Raw genomic sequence first — 24377 nt, 5'->3', positions numbered from 1 at the left:
ACTGTAGTGGAAATTGTATGGCTCACACAAAACATGACACAAAAGGCCTGGAATTATATGCAAATGAATGGATCCATTCCTCACTTCTTACCATCACAAGTCTGATTTTCCAACAACTGCATGGGGTAATTTCTGCACCAGCTTTCAAACAAAGGGCATCTCTGTGTTATTAACATCTCACTGTGGTGAGCAGTTTGTCACCTTTCACAAGAATTATCCGAAAAGACACCAGCAATTATTCCCAAAGAGATTATTGGGTGGCTATGTCCCAGAAAAGCAGCTGGAAGCTCAAGAGACATAACATCCACCAGGAGAACTACTTTCTCAAATCAAGAGAGCATGGAAGAGATTAAAAAATGAACTAACTGGAAACAAACACAAAACCAAAGTCATGCTTGTTGCCTTCAGTTTTGTTCATCTCTACACCAACATCAGGAGCACATCTACAAAAGAAAACTAGAAGCTCCTGATTATGACATAACAGGACATTAACTTTGGACATTTATCCTGGGAAGGAGCTTGGTATGTTATAATAAAAGACCCTGAGGAAGAATGACTCCAGCACCAGCTCCAGAAATCCAGCTGATTTCTAGGTCTTCTACATTTGGGTTTTCCAATCATTTTAAACACCAAGGACTGGACAAATGCAAGACAGCCAAGTGTTCTCTTCCTGGGACTGCTGTGTAACTCCTGGTTGTATCTTGTAATACAACACAAGACCCAGCATTTGCTTGGCCAATGTTCTTGAATGAAGTGGGGCAAAGAGCAGAAGTCCTGTGGAATTCCAAGGAAGCAATTATCACGGCTCTTGACAGAAGTCAGTAAGTAGAGTCCCTGCCTGTGCAAGAAAGACCAAGAGATTCAGTCACACGGATTTTTTTGGGGGAAATCGGCATTGGAGAGGGCGATGTTCTCCTGGGTGTCCTTTGAGGACAGGCCATTTCCAGTTGCATAGAACCACAGAATGGTTGGGATTGCAAGGAACCTTAAAGATCATCTTGTTTCACACAGGGAAGGCACTCACTGGATCAGGGTGCTCAGGGGCCCATCCAACCTGGCCTAGGGGAATTAGGGGGAAGTAAACCCATTAAGTGATGCTCCAGCAGCTGCTAATTCCACATTCTGACCAGAAATCACACCCAAGGAACCAGGGATGTAACCCTGGGACTGTAACCTTGGGATGTCAAATTTATATTCAAAAACCCAAAAAACAAACCACCACCAACAAAAAAAGCAACAGTCTGACCTTGGAGACAAAAGTAGAAATCTCTTACCCAGTGAAACACTTTTGCTAGTGCTGAACCAGCTCGTTACCTTCAGCTCTGTGAAAAATGCCTCTTGTTACTTTAATAGAAATTCTTCTAAACACCAACACCCGTGATTAGAGATCTCTTTGGAGCCAGAAAAGCACAAGAAAATCTGAGCAAGTCTTCTGTTTGATGGTGGGAAAGAAGAACACACTATTGCTGCACTTTTGGGTGCATACTGTCAACAACTCTAAGCTCAGACTTTTCACAGAACCTATAAACATATTAAAAAAATTATGAGCTCTGCTTGTTTCAAGCCCAAGCAACATCCATAGAGCACATAATGGTCCAAAATGGAGCACTTTAGTGCGTTCATTTCTTCACTGATGTTTTTAAAAGTTTCTCTGCATCATCTAGGAGATATTGTCCAGAGTCAGATTTCATGTTGCTGCAACACATTCACACAGGACATTCCACAAGTCCACAGCCAATATGTAGAATAATAGAGCTGGGGACAGAATAGATCCATGAGGAAATAAGGACATGCAGTGACTTTGCAAAGTTAGCTTAAAGGGTAATTCATAAGAAGTAATGAAAAAAGAAGGTGGAGGAAAAAGATTTTTCAGAGAGAGAATGCAGAAAAGATTTCAAGACCAAGTCAACCACTCTGATATCTTAAAAAAAAAAAATTATAATAATTAAATAGTGGGATTTGGGAGAATGAGAAAACTGAGATGGACAAACGCAGTCAGCCCACAGCAATCCAGAAAGCTGTATGGACCAACCTGCTCAAAAGAACACCCTCTGTGGTTACAAGGCCAGTTTGACTAGCCACATCATCAAGGAAGATAAAATTAATACCACTTTTTATTCTTATCAGCTGAGGGAGTGTGATGGAGGAACAAACAGGGGTGGTGAGTGATCTCACACCTGCACATTTGAGTTACCTTAAGCAAGGTGAGCAGGACCATCTGGGAAGAACTTAAATCACACAGTACTTGGGGATAGATCTAATAAGACAGAAGCCCTTTCTTTTTTCCTAAGAAAGAGGTATTTTATTGGCCTATAAGCCTTTTTGTGGCAGCAGGAATAAAACACACCCAAATTAAAGATTCTGCAGAAGGCTCAGCATCTTTCTTCAAAGGAAGGCTACTGAAAGAGTCAAGCAAAGAGCTTGAGAGTTTTAACCAGAGCCTTTGGAATAATTTTGACAGCATATAATAATAATATGCTCTGACAGCAGGGGTTTGGGTGGAGAAAAAGGGTAAGGGAAGTAGAAACATATTCTTAATTAAAATCTCATTTAGCAAATTTTTTTTTAATGTGCTTAAAAATTCCACCGAGGTCACCATTCTGGAGAGATGACAAACTCCTGGGATAAAGGCTGGAAAATCCTGGTAGTCGTGTCACATTTAGCAAGTCAAAGATATGTTTGTATAAGGCTGTAGAGGGCTAAATCCATTTTACATGCCGTATGTATTATTAATTTCTGACAGTGGGCTTAGAAAAACCTAATTCGCTGGAATACGAGCTCCCTTTGAGCAGAGGGAAGCCTTTTCAAAACTCATCTTTTATTGACTGAGTCATTTTTGAGTCAATCTGTCTGCTTTCGGCAAGACAAGAGTTTTAAATCTTCTCTCTTTTTTTCCTCCTTTTTGAGTCGTGGCAAGTCTATTAAAACCTGCTAATGTATGCAGCAAGGCCTCTGATTTGAAATGTAATGAATTCTTCAGATAGTGGCAGATTAGGGGGAGAAGATGATAGAAACAGCTAGAGCCACCAAAAAAAGAACTCTCCAGAAAAAGAGGAGGAGAAGGGTGAGTGGGAATGAGAAAGATTAACCCTTTTTATCCAGAAGAAGAAAATGTTTAAGCTCCATTAATAGAATCAGTTAAAAAAGCAGAACTGGAAGAGGCAGAGCATCTCCAGGCTTGCCTGGGGCTGAATGAGACAGAGAATAAATGAATCTTTCCTCCTAGAGTCTCTTGTAAGATTAGGTAATTCCCTAAGTGAAAAATGAATAACTTAGAGAAAATTAGCTCCATCCATATAAATAAGCCTTCATATTCCAAACTCGTCACCCAGAGCTTCCCAGGCAAATGCCCTGAAACATTTCTGCTGTTGTGTAACAGATGGTTTCTTCCTCCCCCCTTCCTTGGGTTGGTTCCAACCACAGTATCTTTCAGGTGATCTTGTTTTAGCACAAAAATGAGCATTTTGGGTGTAAATCATCAATCCTGTTAGTGAAAGGAGGCTTAGCAGTTTTATTGTCTTTGGCATCTTGGAAGTGGGGGACAAACCTTATGGAGCCACACAAATGAGAGATTAGCACTGTCTCCATTTTACAGATAGAGGAGCTAAAGGAAAGGAAGTCAAGGATACCACTTAATTCGACAGCATGGATCTGGTGACAGCCCTGAGAACACAGAATCTGCTGAATCACGGCACAGACCTGGGATATCTTCCTGTTTAACAGGAAAATTCATAGCTCAGCCTTGAATTTGATGGCTTTAAAAAATAAAATTAACTCCATAATAAAGTTCTAATGAAACAAAACCTTAGAGAGAAGAGTCTGACGGAGCACAGGTGACCCAGTGGATTATAATGAAAATTAAGCTCAGCAGAACTGATGCAGGTGAGTAAATGTGGGAGATTGAGAAACTGGTTCTGTCAGCCTAATGTCCCTTTGCTAATGAAAGGCATTGAAAGGCTTTAACAACTGAGAAATCCCAAATAACAGAGGCAAAATCCTTCAATTTAACATGCAGCAGAGATACATAAGTCCATGCATGTCTTGAAGGAGGGACTGTCTTTCCCTACAGATGCAAGGCATTCAATCCTCTATCACACAACTCAAACTACAAAAGGCAAGAAGTTTTAAGTGCAAAGTTAGCTCAAAAGCTGCTGGAGGCAGAGAGAGAGCTGTGGAAACTAAGCATGAGCTGGAAAAAACAGCAGCAGGAAACCTTAGCAGTGGGATACAGGACACAGGTAAAAGGGTTATCCTGGAGGCCAGGAAGCCATGGGAGTCAGCCTGGCTTTTCAAATTGCTTCCAGGCACTGTCTGCATTTGCTGGCAGAAACATTTTCTTCCACCCTGGAGAAAAACAATGGCTGTATGCTTGTGCTCACACCTCCTAAACTCCATCAGTCCCTTGATGCGATCCTCCCCAGCTGGGAAGCTGCCTTTTCCTACCTGTCTGCTTGCTTCCAACCCTGACGTGAGCGCTGCAGAATCCACAGACGAGAACTTTTACATTTCCACGTGCCAGTGCTTTTGGAAAGAAGAGGCTGTGCTTGCTTTCATGTACGTAGACACAAACCCGACCTTTAGCTGGGTCCCAGCCCTGTGATTCAATAGCTGGCACTCGCTCCCTGCATCAGTAATGAGCTAAAGGTTATGGCAGGGAGCACGCTGCTCTCTGGATATACCATTTTTCAGAGAAGATAAGAAACTCAGACCCGGAATGTTACAGAAGAGGTAAAACATTTTCCTGGCAGAGAATTTTTTATTTGGGGCCGAGGGCACGACCCAGGACTGTGGCATCGGTCCTGTACAAGTGCCATTTGGTAACCATGTTCTGCCTCCTCCACTTTCAATTTAAAAAGGCACTTCTCACTTTCTGCCATCGGGATGGTTCCTGTGTGGCACTAAGCAGCTACTGTACTTCACACTAGCCATGGATACACGTTAGTGGTGGATGAAGCAACCCCTGTGCAGATTTCCTTTTGCTGTGAAGTTGGCAGAGCACTTTGGGAATCCCGAGAGGCCAACACGCTCATTGCAGCAAGCTCCACCACACCAACTGTGGTAGCAGGCTCAAAGAACAACCTACTCCAGAATATCACTGTTTTTCTTTTCCAGCTGCATCCTAAATTCCCCCTGCACAGCCTCTACATCCCTTGCTCCTGCCCTACTTGTCGGGAAGATCCTCTTCCTTCCTGACATTGCTTGAACTCTTCCATCTCTCTGTCTCCTGAGATCTCTGCACCAAACACTGGCTTAGTGCAGGACTAGCCTGCTTGGAATAAGATCAGTCAAAAAATCCCGTGCTTAGTCACCAAACAGATTATTTTGGTATAGAAAAAAAACACAGCACTGAGGTAACCTTGACTCTTGGTCTCCAGTGATCCACCCCAGGTCAGGGAGCAAGTGCACACAGAATCCTGATCTCTTGCACTGCAGCCTCCCACAAGAAGGATTCACTTCAGGTTTAGGTTTAGACAACATTTTACTCGCTGCTGCTGCTGCTGTGGACTCCTCCCACTGAGGTCAATGACACCAAGTGCCATGGAGACCATGCTGCTGGCATGAGCAGCACTGCCAAAACAGGTCAGAGAGGCCTAGGGAAGGTGTATGTTGAGGAACAAGTGAGGAAAGGAAAAAACGATGCACACAAAAGGTCTGCGTGCGTGGGATGTGTAAGCAATGAGAAACAGATTTACCCAACTTGGCTAAATCAGTGAATTAGCTCTTTGCTCAAAGAAAAAGTTAGCCTTAAAGGCTGTGCTATTCAGTAGCTCACTTTACATCTGGGAAAAGTCTGCCAAAATCCCCCTGCATTATCTCTAGCCTTATAGATTTTTTCTTTTCATCTGAGGCTCAGAGTTGGGATTACCCATTAAGGTGCAGTGGCCAAATCACATTCAATCTATTCTCTGTAAAAAGAAGAAAAAGCTTTAGTCTTTCCTGTCCTCTTCCACCTCATTCACTTCCTATGTCCACATCCAAAGCATTTACCTCCAACTTTCAATAGGTGAATTCAATAGATGAATAGGTTCTGAATACAAAGATGACACAAAGGATGATACTAAATAACAATTCTCAGCTCTCAATCCTACAGGCTGCATCCCACTTCTCCAGCACCACAGAACAAGGGTTCATTTAAAATCTTCATGTATTTCTCAACCCAGTAATGAGACAGTTGGCAATTTCCAGCCAGCACTGACCAATTTTGACCTGCACAGTTTCCACAGTACCATCCCTCTTGTTGTGATCAGGGCCGTGACAGCGACAGCAGCGCTGGCAGGTTGGTGTCAGAGCATCGGGGCTGAACCACACTGCGATGCTCAAACATCTGGTTCACATCTGGCCACCCCAACACCTGACCTGGCAGCACCAGCTCGAGCAGATACCTCAGCAAGGGATGACGTGACCAAGAGATCCAGCCCTGAGCTGTGCCAGCTCTGCCTCTTCCCCTGCTCCAGCAGCCCCAGTGGGACCATTACCAAGTGGAGTTAAACAAGGGAGTTAGTAAGTACAGCTGGAGAGAGGTAATAAAAGCAAAAGATAACTAGAAAAATACCTTTGTAAGCAGGTGAAGCATGTAACTACAGGCAACTAAAACGCTTTTACCACATTGAGTTTTTATAGAAATGTGTTTGCTTTTCCTCAACCACAGAAGTCAGAGACTGTAAACATCTGCTTGTTCATGCTGTCTCTCTCCCACAGTGTTTTGATTTAGGTATTTTCCTGTAATGTCTGCAACTTAAACACATCAGAATTGTGCCAAGGCCTCAGTACCAAACAGTAAAAGGGATTCAAGGTATTAGAAAAGTGAAAAGCTAATAAACCCAAAGCCATATAAACAAACTGACAAGAGCCCTGGCATCACTGAAGCATTCCAAAGCAGAATTTCCTGAGCTGAAATTACCTTGAATGCATCTTTCCAGTAAAACTGAAATTACTTCCCTTTCAGCATGAGACCTATTGAAGCAGTTGACCCTTTGGACATTATAATCTTCTTGGCAGCATTATCAACAGTTGCTTCAGAAGCTCGTGAGCTGGAAGCCCAGCATGACTGCTTGTCATGGTTTAACCCCAGCCAGCAACTAAGTACACACAGCTACTTGTTCACTCCTTCTCACGGTCTTCAGGATCTCAGTGAGGTTTATTCTGCTGCTCTGTTAATTTTATTTACTTGTGTTTGGATTTCAAAACAAAAAAAAGTCAATTATGGCTTAATAGGAATTATAAAGAACTTGTGTAATTGGGCTTCTGATTTAGTTATCAATCCAAAAAGACATTCTGCACTAAGAAGTAAAAGATAAAGCCACAAAGCAAGGTTTGCATTACTTGCAGCTGCTCAGATTTAAAAAAAAAAAACAAAACCAAAAAAACCAAAAAACCAACAAACAAACAAAAACTTAGAGAAAACCTAAAGATATTTTTATTAATGCTTTAGATAACTTCGAAAAAAAGTCACTTAATCATAACATTGTAAACAAGGAAGTTCTACAGCAGTATTTAAAAATATCCAAAATTGTTTCAGGAGCCCCATTGATTTGAATTAGGCAGCTGCATAATCACAGGGGCTGCAATTTTAATGAACATTTCAACAGGAAATGTAGAACTGATTATATATATCAAAACAGGAAAGATCCAAAAGCTGCAGCAACTCTTTCTTGTTGTTGTTTTGTTTATTACCTCAGTGTGCAGACCCAAACCGACTCCAGAACTAATACAGAACTTACCTGACAGCCCCTCTCTCCTCGGCTCCCAATGCTTCTGGCTGCAGCTCTGATCTTCCTGTCTTGATGCATGTCATTAGGCACAGCATTTTGAAAAATAATTAGTGATTCAATCAGATTTTACACTTGATTTTGGATCAAGTGGCTGGAAACTTCAATACTGTGCTGCAGTTTTCCCTTACCATACTGTAGGGCATGTTATATATACTTAATTAGATAATGTTTATACAGTGCTTTGAAGAAATAAGGAACTCTGTAAGGGCTGGATCGCATTTTCACAAAGGAAAAGAGCAGTGTTGAGACAGCACAGGCACTGAGGAAGAACAAAGCTCTCAAAAGCTGAACACCACCTTGTTTTCAGAAAGGTTTCAGGACACTTGAGAAAAAATATGTCAGCAGCTTCCAACATGCAGGCACTAAGAAAGAAACAAAAGTTGTGAAACAGGGGATGCTGCAGAGGCAGTGAAATGACAGTGCTGCTGATACCAAAGTGAGAACAGTGGCACCAGAGCCACAGGAGCAGCAGCAGCTCTCCAGAAGGAAAACTTTGCTTATACCCAAGCCCAGGGCTTAAAGTGGAAAATATTATCATTATCATTACCCTCTTACAGCAATTTTCAACACAAGGATTCAGACAGAGTCCGATGCCTTGATAAAACAAAATGCATTCCACTCCTGTGAACGCTCTTATTCATAAAAGTGGCAACTAATGGAATAAAAGTATCTGGCTTCCTATTGTTTTGAGGTGAGGGAAGCAGCGCTTTTTTATTAAAGTCAGGGTGCTTTTGGGCTGCACGCTAAAATGCTAAAATACACCACAAAACACAAAACTGTGCCTTCCTAGGAGGAACAGGGAGCAGCACATGGTCTTCCCCTGACAGGGCACCCAGAGCAAGCACCAGAGGGGATGCAGAGCACAGAAAGGGCGAGAGCCAGGTTCTGCTCTGGATCAGGATGAGGCACCACATAAATCCTTCATCCAAACCTCTATTAAAGTAATTTGGAAAGCAACAAAGCAAGCTGTGGCTAAATCCACTCAGAACGAACAAGAGATGCTGCATCCAGATATTCGGCTCCCTACAGGGCAAGAGGCACAGAGAGTGCTCCAAAGAGTTTCCAGTGAGCAATGAAAGCAAACAGTGTATGCAGGGAGCTTTAAAAATGATTGCAAAGAGAGCCCTGAGCTTCTATTCTGTGCTGTTTTGGGTTTTTTATTTTCTTATAACTAAATTACATGATTTCTTTGCAAGTCTAATTAAGCAGTTAATTGATGCTGGTGCCCTTTAGCATCTGGCATTTAAGATTAAGTAAATAATGGAGAAAAGTGCATGCAGCACCCAGCAATAATTAAACACAGCAAGAGTTTGTTCCCCCACCCTCCCCCGTTCTAACCTGTTACATATAAATCTCTGAGGATAACTGTCTTTAAAAGCCTCAAAGACACTTACACACCATATAATGGATACTTGACAACAGCATTTTTCCTCTTAGAGATGGTAGATAGTACGTGTATCTTTGGTCTTAATCAGGAACTTTCATTTTCTGCCTTGCACTGAGGGGAAGGAGAAGCTTCATTGTGACAACTCTCCCTGACTGAAGAAGATGTTAAATGATTCTTCATGGGAACACACTTTTAAATCCAGGACTGTGAGTGTTGGCATCAGGCATTAAAGATTTGTGGTCAAATTTTCCCCTTTTTCACATGCTTACTCTTTTCTCATGGACCATTCAGTGTTATTCATGCATTTCCTGAAGTCTGTGGAAATGCAGGTTACAAAAAAGAAAGATTGAGTTATCTAAAATAAAGCTCCAGGGAGACCTTATTGCTGCCTTTCAGTTCTTAAAGGGGGTTTATGAGAAAGACATGGACAGACCTTTTAGCAGGGCTTCTGCAATTGGTTTTAAACTAAAAGAGGATCAATTCAGACTAGATATAAGGAAAAAGGTTTTTTTACAGGGAGGATGGTGAAACACTGCCCAAAGAGGTGGTGGGCAGAAGCATTCGAGGTCAGGCTGGACAGGGCTCTGAGCAACCTGACCTAGTTGAAGATGTCCCTGCTCATTGCAGGGGGTTGGACTAGATGACCTTTAAGGGTCTCTTCCAACTCAAACTAGAATATGATTCCATGATTTTTTACATGTAGAGCACTGCACTGAGATTTCCATCTGATCTTAAGGGCACAGTTTCCTCAGAAGACCACACATTAAGGACTGGACACAAATTGTAAGACCTACTCCAAGTCTTATGCTACAAGAAACTCTGAACCAGCTGCAGCAGACCCAGCTTCTGCTGCTCTTCCAACAAGACCACTCAGGAGCATAAACTCAGTCCAGCAGGTTAATCTGAGCCAGACTGCTTTCCTAATATGACTTTGATTCAAACTAACACCACCATGAAAGGTTTTTAGTTCTTCCAGAGCTGCCTGATGGAAGGAATTGCTGCCCAAAGATTAGTGCCACAATCTCTTTAGGCTCTGCAAGCAAAAAAAGCTTGTGTGGAGACTCCTGCCCACCTCCCATGGGTGCTTAATTAGTACCTCTGGCATACTCAGAGACCTTTGGACAGAGGGTGCTACAGAAGTGGAAAATATTATCATCATTATGCCTGCTCCCACCAGTGCTGGCAGCCAAGGGAGAGCTTTCCCAGCAGATGGTGAAGTTGTGAGCACGGCTGGCTTTGGTTATAATTTCCTTCATCACAGACTCTCCTTGTTGGAGCAGCTTCCCTTCTTGATGCCTGAAGAGCAAACCAGAACCTGCAGAACAGGACTGCATCCTGCTGGTCAGTACTGCTGACACATTCAAGCCAGCCAGCACTCAAATCACTGCAAACTAAATCATCCAAGGGGCTTTCTAATTAAAAAGAGCTTCACTTGGATGGCAATTTTTTCTCCTGCCTGTCACAGTCAGCCCTCCCCTGAATTCTGATCATTAAAAGGGAAAAAAACCCAAAGAATCAGTCAGCTTTTGTTAAGTGTCAAACATTCCCACTCTAAACAATGAGCAAAACAAGGAGAGGTGTTTAATAGCTCTCAGAGCAACTTTATACCTTCCTAAACACTATTTCTGTACCTCTTGCTAATTGCTTATTTGCCCTGGTTGTAAGGATGAGCCTGGCTCACTCCAGCTTTGACAGAGGAGAGCAGCAGCGTTTAAGATGCTGCAGGAGGTGTGATATGCCTGGTTCTAATTTTTATCCTTATTTATTTCTGTTGGGGTTAGCAGCTGAGGGCTCTGAGCTACCTGAGGCGTAACTAAGATGCCATTAGCTTTAAATCTGTTCCCAAGTGCTGCAAGCAGCCTCTCCATTTGGCTTAGGACATCACCTTGCAGATGAAGCTTTTGCATATGTGGGAACATTCTGCTTAAAATTCCTCCCTTCACCAAAAACTTTCTAGGGACACTGGAACAGAAGCACAGGGTGACGCTCCCCTCCTCTTTCCTGGGGTTTTTCATTGTACAATGTGAAGGATCCTGTAGTAGAAAGAAGTGCTTTGAAATGGAAGCGAAGAGTAATCTCTGCTACTGCTTGTAGCACCATGGGAGTCCAAACACGTTCTGCAGGGAGCTTGCAAACGCATCAGCACCCTGCCCACGTAGCGAGGAAGGGACTCATCGTGGAAACAACCTGACCTGGAGTTCCTTGCCATGGTGGCTGACGATGGAAACGCCTTTAGCCCACATCTGCTATGCAGCTCTAACATCACCGGCTCTAACTCGGGATTTATTTTTATCGCTTTTCTAAAATGAGACAGAAACTTCCCCTCGCCTGAATCCTGCCTCGTTTCAGGGAAGGCATGGCAGCATGGCAGTCTAAAAGGGGAATCACATGTCGGCGTCATTACCAGCCTATTCAGAAAGCCTTTGCTGAATGTCTCAGATCTGCACGGTCGCTTTGATGCCACCAGCGGAGAGATTTCTGATGACACATCCGCAGTCTCCAGCAAAGGTGCTGCTGCTGCCGCCTCCGGCCCTTCCTTACAGAAGCCTCTGATGTATTTAATTTAGGTACTTTTGCTGCACACCTATGACAGTGTGTGATCATGGCAGAAAGTAACTTTACAACATTGCACACCTATCCAACAACCCCCCCCCCCCCATGCCACAGTCCTCCAACAGGACCCATCGAGCCTCTTCTGTTCAACTGAGACAGAAACGCACACAGAGCCAGAGAGTGAAAAGGCAATTTGTGAATCTGATCTCATTTTCAGCCTTTCATCTGTTTGATTTTCATCCATTGAGCTGGAGCTGGTTGTATATAAGAATGAATATGCTGTTCCCTAATGGAAGCTGGATTGACTTGCTCCTAAGTGGAGATGCCAGACAAGCTGGCACTAAAGCGCAGAAAACACGGAAACACGACAATAACGAGGGAAGATGCATCAGTGCTGTGACACACAAACCACACCAGGTAGCTTTAGTTTACTGTAAAGAATGGACTGCTCCCAGATGCTCAGAAATCCCTGATGGGCAGACAAGAGTTTCCTGCCTTTTAGGACGTGCTATGATTTAACAATGCCTTTGCCTCCCTGGCACGAAACCACACCAGCAGCAGGAGGTGCCCAGACCACAGCCAGCAGCACAGAGAGCACTGCATCGACTTACTGACCTAACACCGGGGTGTCAGCAAGCCAGGTCGATAGGGGTGAAGATGCTAAGACAGGTTTTTCTCCCTTCCTGCTGACATCCTTCTGTCAGAACCACATTCCAAAGGATATCACAATGCTACCACATCATGGTACTGGTGTCAGTGCCATGATTAAGACAGCAAAGTAATTACAAGTGTGTGCTTTTGTATGCTGATTGCTTTCCAAATAGATGTTCTCCACTCCAAATAAATCCACTATAGATTAACATTTTTCCTCCTTGTTCACCACCTAGAATGTATTTGATTAGAAAAACATGATCAAAACTCTGCTTGACCATTTTTCAGCACTTCACCATTTTTCTTTTCCTCATCAGGGAGAAAAATGTATCCATTAGTTAACCTTTTCAAACACGTTCTTTTTGTAGTCTAATTCAAAGAAGGATTATAAAAAAATCGTCAGGCTCGGCGTGTGAATAGCTTTTTGTGAGCACGGGGAACAAGCATTCATATATCAGAACATCAGCATGGGGAGATAAGGGAGCTGTATACTGAGAGCTTATCTGAATGCAAGATCCGCCCTGTGAAACCAGCATAAACATCAAGGACAGAATCCATATATTGATGTAATTCTTAGTGCTACTAGTGCATTTGTGTGAATTTGCAATTACATAAAGCTTATTCCTTACAAAGAAAACAAGAAGTTACAGAATACAGTTCAAGGTCTATTGAGATCAATGGGAATTTTTTTCATTGCACTTAAATATAGCTCCCTCTCCCTCCCTCCCAATGTGTCTACTAGAATATTAAGAAAGAAATTACCTGGAATTTGTTGGTACTACTTTTAAACAGACCAAGAATTGAATCCTCAGTTCTCTTAGTCTGCTTTCTAATTCAGTAAATCCAAAGTTCTCCTTTCATCCACAGCTAACATTAAATGTATTTAAATCCACATTAGCTTTGTACCAAATAAAGTCATTGAAAATACCACAAATAGATGTGGGTGACAAATTAACTGATGCAGGCAACATAACTTTGAATTTCCTGACTTTTAGGCAATTAAAATATCAACTTAATTGTTGGATCTGTGTAGCTTCTCTCATTTTAATATGTAAATCAGTCCCTATTACGCTATAGCTCAAAGAATGTGTGACTCTGCTTACTTGATTAGGCTGGGAATTGCTGGTCCTGCTGTCACTATGTTTACACTCTAGTGACAACTTTGCACATCAAATTCACATAATGCAATGTCATCAACTTACTCATCAAATATAAACTTCTTAAATACAGCCGTCGCTCTGAAATATTGAACCTTATTTTACTTCATTTACAGATCCTAAATAATCAGCATAAGTGAAAAGAAAAACTGGAAATTCAGCTGCAAAACAGTATTTCCCAGAAAAAAACAGCTTCCCACAGACAGGGAGATGAACCAGAAAAACAGCCCATGCCAAAAGTTATCCTTTGGTTTTCAAATTTTAGTTGCATGTTGCCCCTTTAAAATGTGGTACAAGGAGACACTTTATTTCTCAGTCTCCACACATTCCCCCTGCCTCGTCTGGGATTCAGTGTTAAGGAGCCCTGATTTATCCTGTGAAGACCATCAGATTTCAGCTCCTGGCCACACATACTTACCTGCAAATTGATACAAGTACTCCAGAGAAAATCTGCAAAATCAGTCATTTTTTTCCTATTATGACCTGATCACAACAGGAGAACCATCTTGAATAGTATAGAATGGGAAAGGATAAATAAGTTCAGTGTTTTGCCATTCCTGTCATCTTTCCTGAATCCAATAAACATCCCCACCCCCAACCAAGGGGACGTTCCCCTTGCCAGCACAAGGCTTTTTAAGACTTCCCAGTATCCTTGACACCCCTTGCAAAGTCCCTCCACTGGATTTCTACCACTCTGCTGGCTCACAGAGGCACCAGGCTTTAATTTCCAGGAGAAACAATACATTGACAAGATGCAGAGCAGAGATCTGAGGCTCTCCGCTGCCGGAGCGCTCCGCCACGCTGGCAGGCTGGTTTTTCTGATGTCAGGGAAATCGTGTCGGCCTCAATTTGAGACATCAGCACAAGCCTTTCCTCTCAATCCTGCTGATGAATGAAAGAGCATTTTCAATTGTGTACATCCAGAGGCCTTGTGGCACATCAGGCCTAATCAAAAGCTGCTCCATGATGCAAACTGCTGTCAGAGGCAGCTCACAGCACAGCCCTGCAGGAGCCAAAGGGCAGCTGCAGATAACAGTGCATTTCCTTCCCTTCAGGACTAGAGAGACCTAGCAGGAGCATCCCAGCTGTCACACAGCCACCAAGGAGGCCACACCAAGCAATGAGAGCTCGACTCAAATATCCAAGCAGGAGAACACAAATGCCAAAGTTTACCAACAATAAAGCTCAACAGGCTGTTGGCTTGTCTCTGGTTGACAAAGAAACCATCAGCACAGAGGGATATTGAAGAACCAGAGGGATGTAGAAGAACTGTGGCCACGAACAGTGTTACCTTTTGTGCAGCAGTTTCTATACAGTACAAATCTGATGGTGTTTTACAAGGATTGTGAGGGTGGGAAGGAGCTAAAACACAGAGAAGGGTTTTGGATACTTCTGCAGCTCATTGACTTTTCTTCTTGCAAAGGCTCTGAACACCCCCTGAGTAGAAATTAAGGAGCACAGCTACTTCTGGGGGTTACTTCTGGTAGTGAGAACAACTCTTCCACATGGTCACTTTGTATTTCTTTCAGCTACCGATGGACTGGGAACAGGAATCCCAAGTAATCAGGCTTAAAAATACTGTTTCTATCACCAGTTTTTCCTTCACAGCCACATACAGAAGGAGACAGAATACTCCCTGTAAGCCCAGGTTTCTCTACACATTTTCTCTTGATTTATCTGCTCCCAGAAGTCACCTCTAACCTTGCTCTCTGCCCATCCATAATGACATTAGCTACCTCCAACCTTCCCACCTACCTCAGCAAAGGCAGCTTCTTCCTCCTCGTGTAACACCACACCTTTATGGTGTCAGGACCGAGTAAGGAAAATGCATTTGCCCAGGAAACCAGCAGCCTTCTCCTCAGCTGTATGTTTTTTGCAGTGCTACTCATTTCCATTACACCCAGATTCAAGTCAGGATCAATAAGCCCAGAGAATCTTCCCTTGGGAGCCTCCCTTCCTCATATTGCTACAGAAACCATTGCAGATGTTGTTGCAGTTGTGTTTAAATTTGGTGTCCCTCATCACATATACATTTTTATTTTCTTTTCCATTTCCTTCTCTCTCACAACTTATTTTTCTGTTTTTATCCTTGTAAAAACGGTTTTATTATTTTCTGGAACAAGGCTGCTACTTCTACTAAATATTTTGTAATCCATTTCTACACAGTGCCTAGCAAGAGGGTAGAAGATGCTTTAAAAAAGCCCTTGTAGGACTTGCTGTGGAAGTATTATGTGGGTTCACAGGCTGTCTCTTAGAAAAACAGAAATACTGAGTTCTTGGAGAACTTCACATGTGAAATTGGTAGAAAAGGAGGGCAGGAAGAAATCCTGCAGCTTTTTTTGCTCTTTGTGAAGGCTAAGTATAGTCTGGATAGTAACCTTTGACTGACACCGAGTTTTACACATTCACTAGCTACAACAGAACTACTTCACAGAATTTATTACAAACCTCTGGCTCCCTGGACAGCAGACAGAGCCTGAAAGTTCCAGCAATGTCTCGGTGGCACCTCCCATCCCAGTTTCACAAGAAGCTGCAGGCTTCAGGCATCCTTGGGGGTTTGTTCGGTCAGCAACCTTTGGCCCGCTCGCAGCACACAGATTACACCGAGCTCGGGGCAAGTCTCTGGTTGTTCAACAGACTCATGGCATCTTGCCACAGGCAGGGCACACTGCTTGCAATATCCTCAGTGCTGCATGACTTCATATCTGTATTAGCTCAAAAAAACCCCTTGGGAATCTTTCTGGATGATGAATACTAGATACGATTAAAGCAATTTTTTTTTAAACTGCGGAACATTCCTTCCAGCCCTCTTGAGATACTGGACTTTCATTCAAGCCAGGACACCTGGTTCTTTATAGGTGCCTGCAGTGACTTCAGTAGTGCAGAACATTTACTATCAAAGCCACTGTTGGTGAATCAGAACACACAAAACCTTCAAGGTATTTTCCCCTTACGGCTACACTGCCCAAATCCACTGACACCATTTAGGGACTCTCCCCCAACCACTGTAACCCTGTCAATATGAAATATAGGAGATCACAACTCTGCTAGAGTTATTTATGAAAACAGGTATGTTTAGCAGCACCGCCTGGCTATCTCTAGTGCTGGGCTGAGACAAAGGGATATGGAGAATAAGGAAGGAAATCCAAGTAAGCTCTATTTAAACTATCAGCTTATTCCCACTCTTAATATACTATTCAGGTCCCAGACTGGTCTAAATGTCTTGCAGAAGAGAAAGTAGCACCATAAAAACAATAATAGTGAGCTGAGAGCTGGAGGGAGTGCCCCACGGAGGCTATGGAGTCAGCACAGGAGGGAAGGCAGCTCCCAGTGGGTCAGGACTGCTGCTAATAACACTCATCCCTTGTGCTGCTTTCTGTATCATTTGTGGTTTGCACACTGATGCTATGCAACATCTCGGATGCAGGTAGCAGTAGGGGATGATTTCTTCCCCCCTATCAAGGATACGTGGCCATCTCTGGAGTGAAAGAGGACAGACCTTCATCAGCGCATGGCAAAGCACCAGAGGCAAAGTCAAGCTCTTTATTAACTTCAGATGAAATTGGGATATGCAGAAAGCAATTTACTGAGATACAGGCAGGGCACAAAGGCTAACATGCTGCTTTTAACTGAAGTCCCTTAACATTTAAGGCAGCAAATGCCCTGGACCCTTGTGTCTCTTTGGAATGAAGGCAATTCCTTCAGTACAAGTGAAGGAGAACTGGCAGGTTAAACAAAGTGAGAGAAGGGTCACCTAACAAATCCTTCCTGTGCTTCAGAAAGAGGCAGGATGAGACTGAAGGAGAGCTGCCCTCTGTGCACTCACCTGGCACAACCCCATTTGACCAGTGAGATGCTGGGAGCCACTGGCACAAAGTGAGGAATGGAGGCTGCACTTCCAGCCCCCACCAGCAACTGAGGTCATGGAGGAATCCTCCATCAGGTGGACTCGGGTCTCATTCACAGGTGCAGCCCTCATCATGTGTGGATTCCCTACACAGATGGCAGGAAGCACCAAGGCTTCCAAGCACCAACAGCTCAGCCAACTGTGGATGGAGAACGGCAACTTCTAAATTCCATCTGCTCCTTTTTTGTCACCTTCTGTACTCAGAAACACATTCATCAGAAGCACAAGCACACTGGGACAGTGACAAATTTTACCGTCTCTGGCTTGTCACTTCAACAAGATTAGATTATTTTAATATTAATTCATTACCCAATTTAAATTCAATTAAATACCTTTTACAAGGCCCTGGCATGGCTGTGATGCTGGGGACAGCCCCTGCTGAACGCCAGGTGTAGCATCTCTGCAAGGGCCAAACACCTGCCTCAGAGTGAGATTCCCCAGTCCTTCACCAAGGACCCCCTTTTCCTACTTTTTCCCTAACAAGGGGAAAAGGACACTGAAACCATTGAGATGGATGAACAGCTTTCCTTTTTGGTGGGATTATGGTCCGGAAAATAGTTCCAACATTCTCCACAGATGGTTGAAATCAGAGTTGATTTCCCCATCTTCCTTCCTGGTAGGGGTGCCAGCCTCTCTCTCACCAGAAAGAATATTAAAAGCACTTTTCCTCTTTCTCACAGGGAGAAGCTGCATGAAGAAGGGAACACTCCAGTGTAACTACAGGATAGCCATAAATCGTGAGAGCTCATGGAAAATTTGAATTACTGCATTCTTTTAGTCAGGAACCAGCTTCCACAGATCATCCATTCCTACCTTCAGATACACTACCTTTAAGATAATAACACAAATGGAGATAAGGAGTACGTGAAGCATTGTCTCTCATTTTCACCTGTGCTTTGCTACAAGTCATTACTTCTGTCAGCTTCCCATTAGCTGCCACCTACATATTCGCTTGCAATGAAGACCCAAATCCATCTCTAGCAGTGCCAGAATTCAAGATATCCACCAGGACCCCACAAGGCAAAAAAAAGAAGATCTAAACAGAAATGGCCTGGAGATAAACGGGAAAAAGTAGGAAAAGTTATGGAGATGGAAGAAAAAAAGATGTGGACTGAAACACAGAAGGGGCAGTGGGGGGAAGGTGTGAAGAGCACGGGAAAGGGAAATGCAGAACTGGAACAGATTTCAAATCTGTGCAGCAATGCCCTGCACCACCTTTCCAAAGCTGTCACAATCTGTGCTCCCTGTTTCCCAGGCAGGAGGACTCAGAGCCCCTCCCCAGATGGCTGTCTGACCTTGGTGCTCCCTGCCCTTACACAACCCAGCAGAGGAACACAACACCCACAGAGGTCCAGCCCACGGCCCTGCCCCCCGTTAACAGCCCACGAGCCTGCACTGCCAATCTGTATTTTGGAAAAGGACGGGATGTTGTTACAGCTCTCCATCGGTCCCTGTCTGAACAGAGGCTATTACGGCATCAACGAGAGGAAAGGACCACTGAACCACGTGGCAAGTTGCCAGGCTGTGCTGCAGCCTCCAGCGGTTATGCTCAAAGAGATTTAAAGTCCAGCATAACCTTGATTTTTAATAGAGTCACATTTAATGAGCTTTAACGTCCACAGTAATAATTTTCTTATTACCTACGCAGGAGTCGGAAATATGATCAGAAAGAATGTGCTGCACTCCAATCCAGTGAAGGGATTTAACAATGGCCAACACATTATTATCAAAATCATCAACATCATTGTCCTTAATGCCTTTTTTTGGTTGGTATAATTATAATTCTGTGAACCATAAGCATAGCTGTTGCATATCACATGAGCTTGCTGAACGCAGCAAACCTGGCTGGCTGGAGGCCACCCAAATCCCTCCTCACCAACCATCCAGTCAGGTTATATGGCAAAACACGACAATAAAATCTTACATTTACCTCTGTCTAAAGGCAAAATGCAAACTTACACATGACCTTTGTTGTCCTCCCAGCTCTTATCCACACTCTTCCTACTCTGTCCTTGCTCTCTCTTCATCCCATTCTACTCTGACACCAGGGACCTCCCACCTCAAAAGCTCAGAGAACTGAATTTGCCTCTTGTGTGTGTCACACGAATGAGCTGGATAAACAGACAGATGGGGACTGCAGCTGGCAGAAAGGGGTGCAAGAAGAACTCCAATTCTTGTTATTTTTGTACAGAAACAGCTTCACAAAACTCACTGAAATCCACTCCCTCATCATGCACAACAAACCTCCCTCCTGGGGTAGCCAATTGCACAGTGACAAACAGAGCAGAGGGAGCTTCTGCCACACGCTCCCCACGTCACACCTTGAAAATACACTGAAGCAGAAGGCATGTGGCAGCTGTTCCTGTGGGCAGAGCTAAGAAAACAGCAAAAGCTGGATCTTCCATGTCTTACCCAGAGGGAGACAGTGTGAGGTTTCTGGCCACACGAATCCATGTTGTTAAGCCACTGCTGAACAGCTGCTGTATCCATACTGCAGATGCAGGATGGAGTCAATGCAGAAATGGATGCAGCTTGCACAGCACACTTGATCAGCTGCCCCCAAACCCACCAGGAGCTCTCCCTGCTCCAGCAAGGAGACCAAATCTGGCATTCACCTGGCTAATTTAAAGCCAGCTCAGAATAACCCAGTAACCTTGTGGTCAGCACTGTAACACCCTCAGCATCTCTTCACATCCCAATATTTGCAGTCCCCATGCTCTGACCATGCTGCTGAATGCTCTCACAGCAGAAATGAGAGTTTAGGTGTACTTATGGCAATTTGCCCTGTGCATGACAGTGATGCATACAAGCACGTGAAATACAAGAAAGAATGCCCAAGATCTTTCCATATAGCCTGGCATCCTATACCTTCACCCTGTTCTCAAAGAGAGTCATCCACAGGGCTGCTCCATCCTTCAACAACAGCTTTTCCCCATTTTGTTTACAAGAACCACTTCCAGATGCACTTATAGGCACTCTGAGAATCCAAAGGGCCCTCCTGTGACTGTGGTGCTAAACAACAATGAAGTACTTCCCACCCTTCTAAGTTCTGCACCTGATTCTCTCTTCCACCTGAGCTGGTCACCAGAAGTCAGAATGATGTAGCCTGGGACTGGGGTAAAAGGAAAAAAAAAAAAAAAAAAGCATCACATACATGAGGCTGGAAACACCCTGAAACCCCCTGAGCTGTTTGTTTTCCTGTTGGAATCAAAGGCAGAAGAGAAAACAACTTTAAAAATGCATCCCTTCTGAGCTAACGACAAACCTGGTAACATCCCAGCACAGAGGCACCTCACAAACAGCTAAAAGCAACTGCATGGAAAGGCAGCAGAATGTAATTCTGACTAACACATCACAGGAGGCACACGTGAGGAACACATTCCCCCAGAAGAGATGGTCTAATTACCACAGATGATACCCCAGAGGTTCATTCATCAGTGACAGAGACACAGGGCTGACCTCACCTCTGCAGCCTCTCTGCCCCTGCCCTCCCCGGGCTCGCAGGGCCCTGTCAGCCCCCTGGACCTGCAGCATCAGATGTGCCTGGTACTCAGGGACAGGAGGACAGACAAGGGCACTGCAATTTCAACCCCTAGAACCTGGTGCATTTTGAATTCAAATTGCAATGCAAGAACTAGCCCCAAGAACTGCTCAGTGGGGGTCTGAGACTGGAAGCTCCTACAGATAATGGTCTTTTTAAATGTTTGCCAAGTGTTTCATGCTTGTGCATCTGTTAGAGCACCCACTAACAGCAGTGACAGAACTGTCACTTACTTGTGACATCCAGTGAGCTCTTCACTTTATAAACCACCCCATCTGCACTTCTCACCATCATATTTTTAGGGCTATATAGTACCATAATCCACTATGAGATGCTGGAACAAACACATTCCCAGCAGTAATAAAGTGCCATTGCTTGAGCGATGGGAAAACAGACAAGCTACTTCCCGAGAATTTCGGTTTCATAACAAAGAAAGATGGTTTCTTCTGTGCATTTTCTTTAAACCAGGGCTCTGCCCTTTTGTGGGTCTGAAGTTTCCAGCACTCGTTACCTTTGGGAAAAGCTCTGTTCTCTCAGCCTCATCTGAGGGAGGATCCTGACCTCCAGACACTGACCATGTACGTGCAGTTGGAACACACCAGGTTAGCTCCACACGGACCTTCAGTTCTCTTTTATTTTTCTCTTCTCTAACAAATTGTTTTGAGGGCATGACAGAGTTACAGCAGTGAGCTCTCCTGGGCTCTTCAGCTAAACTCAATTCTGCCCGATTCCTCGCAGTGTTGCAGGCGATGGGTCAGGCTATTGATATCCTTACCTTGATTTTCAGAGTCTGAGAGTATGTCTGGAGGTGTTGATTTTTGGGGTTACTGTGCTAAAAAGTCGTCTCACTCAGGTATGTGAAGGGAAGACAGACTGTACAGGAGTGCCACAGCGTCTGTGAAATGTATTTAGCTCAGTGAAAGATGTACTCTGCTTTCACGGAGTATTGAATGTAGCTGTGATTAATGGGGCACATATACACTGATAAACAATATTAATTTGTTTTAAGCCAGGTCTGAAAAGATTTCAACCACTTGCTTCCCTGCAGCTACGAAAGTTATTTCCTGCTGTCTGTACTACCTCAAGGGCTAAACCAGCCCTGAAAGGAAGGAAATATTTCCTTTCACTCTGTCGGCAGCACCAGCCTATGAAGGCTGTTGTATTGGTATTTCATTTATCATGAGAAAATGATATGAATTATTATTATTTAGCCTTACCACCCACCCTCTACCATACAGCCACAGGATTGCCACCACACATTCACTCTCTCCTGCATCAACCCAGCTTTGTTCATTTTCCATACAACCACTCCATCAAGCACACTGTCTGCAATGCCTCCATCTGCTTCTGCAGTCAGTTCCTCTGGCAACACGGATGAATAAATGCATCCCCAGGACCAGGAGCCAGCAGCCTACCTGCAATTTCTTGTGGGGACTGAAAACCCCCAACTCCTTCCAGATTCCCAGAGATGGAGCCGCCTCCTTCAAGCACCCTCACGAGCTCCCGCAGCCTTTCACACTCCTCCTGCAGCTGCTGCTGCTCCTCCTTGCGCTGCTGCTTGGCCAAACTCATTGGGTTCATGCTGAAATGGAGAACTTTGGTTCTGCTGGGGTCGTAGTCGCCCTGGGTGGCAGAAAAAAACCAGAAGCACATTGAGTAACTAATCCAACCCCTAAGCCCACCCAACCTGTACCACTCTGTGAAATCAAAAGATGTTACAGCAGAAAAAAAGGTGACATTTATGCAGTGACAAGGTTTTAGAACAACAGCTGAAGGCAGCCAAACCCAGTGTTGTTTCTCCTTCTCTTGCTACTCCATCTTTTAAAAAAAAACCTGAAACAAGGCAAAGAAACAACAAACAAAAATAAAAATCCAGAAACAAAATCACAGAAACACCCCACTTAACAGAACTTGCTCCCTGGCTGATACTTCCATACTTAATTTTTTCCACACTTAAATTTAACTCCAGAAATGAAGTTTTATAGCTGTATTTAAAATCTCTTGATAGCAGGAGATTATAATGAACACCCAAATACACCCTTAAACTACTTCAGGACACCCAGTGCCAGCCTGATTTATTGCTCATCTGAGCCAGCAACATCCATGGCATCCAAAGGTGGAGTCTCTAGCAAGTCGTATCAGCTCATCCCAAGCAAGAGAACAGATATTCCATTCTTTTTTTCTCAAAGGAAGTTGTATCTACAGCAGTTTAAATAGTCAGTCAAGCCCTAAGATGGTAAATTAATATTCTTTCAAAGCGAGAGGAAAACACTGATGTTTCATTTGTGATTTCAGAGAGACAATTTTTATATAAACTACAGGAAGCCTCACAACCATAAATGTCGTAAAACATGTGCTAACGCTGGCTGCCACGGCACTCTGCCCAGCTGAAACCCTATAGCAGTGCCTGCATAAAAATATATTTTATATGGTAATATTTTTCCTTCAATTAAATCTCAGGGCCTAAAGTGATTTTGTAAACATTAATTAACCCTCAAGAGCAGCATGAGGTAGGTATTATCCCAATTTTATCATTTCATTTTCATTAAAGACGTGCTAGAACTTTATGTGAGTTTTTCCCATGTAAACCAGAGCAGAGACTGAGCGACCTCATCCTGCATTGCTGGTCATTGCTGGTAAGAGAATCCAGAAGATCCCTCTCCCAAACATCTTTTATTGAAAACACACTCTATTGACATACTGTGAAGCTCCTCATCAGGCAGTGAACTGCTGAAACTCACTGCCCCAGAGCCTGGCAGCAGACACAAAACTGCTTCCAAAATGGGTTTGACAAATTCAAGGACAACAGCTCCATAACTGGGCTTTGCCAGGGCAGGATATGCAAGCATCTTCCTGCATCTCTGGTTGCTGGAAGAGTGCTGGAGAGCATGGACAAATTTGTGGGCTCTCACAAAACAGCAGCTTCTATCATTGTGGTCAAAAATGCTCTTCTGGGCTTTTCTTCCCAGAGGAAGAAAAAAAAAAAAAAAAAAATAAGAGGGGTAACTACTCTGAGAAACCAGTTTGACCACAGCTGTGAATCTGGGTAGGAGAGAGTAACTATTCCACAGTGTAAGTGCAAGTTACAGAGAAAGGAGACCACATGTGTATATCCCAGGCCAAGAAGGGGTGGGAGAACCCCCCAGAGGTCTGCCCTGGTCCAAGAGCTCACTCCAGAGAGCTGGGAAAACTCAGGCATGGAAACCTCAGGTACCCTCCCCAGCTGCTTGCACTGCCCACAGTCAAGAGTAGGTGGTGTCCCAACCCTTGGCCATGCACTGAGCGAGTGAGGAATGTTCTCCTACTGCCCCAGCCTCACTTCAGTGACCTCGGGAACACCTGGGAGGGCAGCACTGTCCTGCAGCCCCTCAGCAACAGGGCTTTGTGATCCCATTTCTGTGGCGTGGCT

General features: G+C 43.9%; 1 protein-coding gene across 17 annotated transcripts in view; it reads right to left on the bottom strand.

The window, feature by feature from the left end:
* The window catches only part of MAD1L1 (mitotic arrest deficient 1 like 1), a 349002-nt gene that overhangs the window by 100412 nt on the left and 224213 nt on the right, over positions 1-24377 (bottom strand). For 13 of the 17 annotated variants that reach the window (XR_011155161.1, XM_069029432.1, XM_069029437.1 and 10 more), the window contains one exon: positions 22384-22591. Coding sequence is in view for 16 of the 17 variants with exons in the window: in XM_069029432.1 (XP_068885533.1) it covers positions 22384-22591 (208 nt within the window). In the remaining variant the exon portion in view is untranslated. Of the gene's footprint in view, positions 1-395; positions 839-1274; positions 1323-7529; positions 8135-21593; positions 21864-22383; positions 22592-24377 lie in introns of those variants that run through there. The other 4 variants (XM_069029442.1, XM_069029445.1, XM_069029443.1 and 1 more) reach the window with 4 other exon arrangements.

This window comes from Aphelocoma coerulescens, chromosome 14 (assembly GCF_041296385.1).
Source record: "Aphelocoma coerulescens isolate FSJ_1873_10779 chromosome 14, UR_Acoe_1.0, whole genome shotgun sequence".
Classification (NCBI taxonomy): Eukaryota; Metazoa; Chordata; class Aves; order Passeriformes; family Corvidae; genus Aphelocoma; species Aphelocoma coerulescens.
This window is presented reverse-complemented; position numbering and strand designations above follow the sequence as displayed.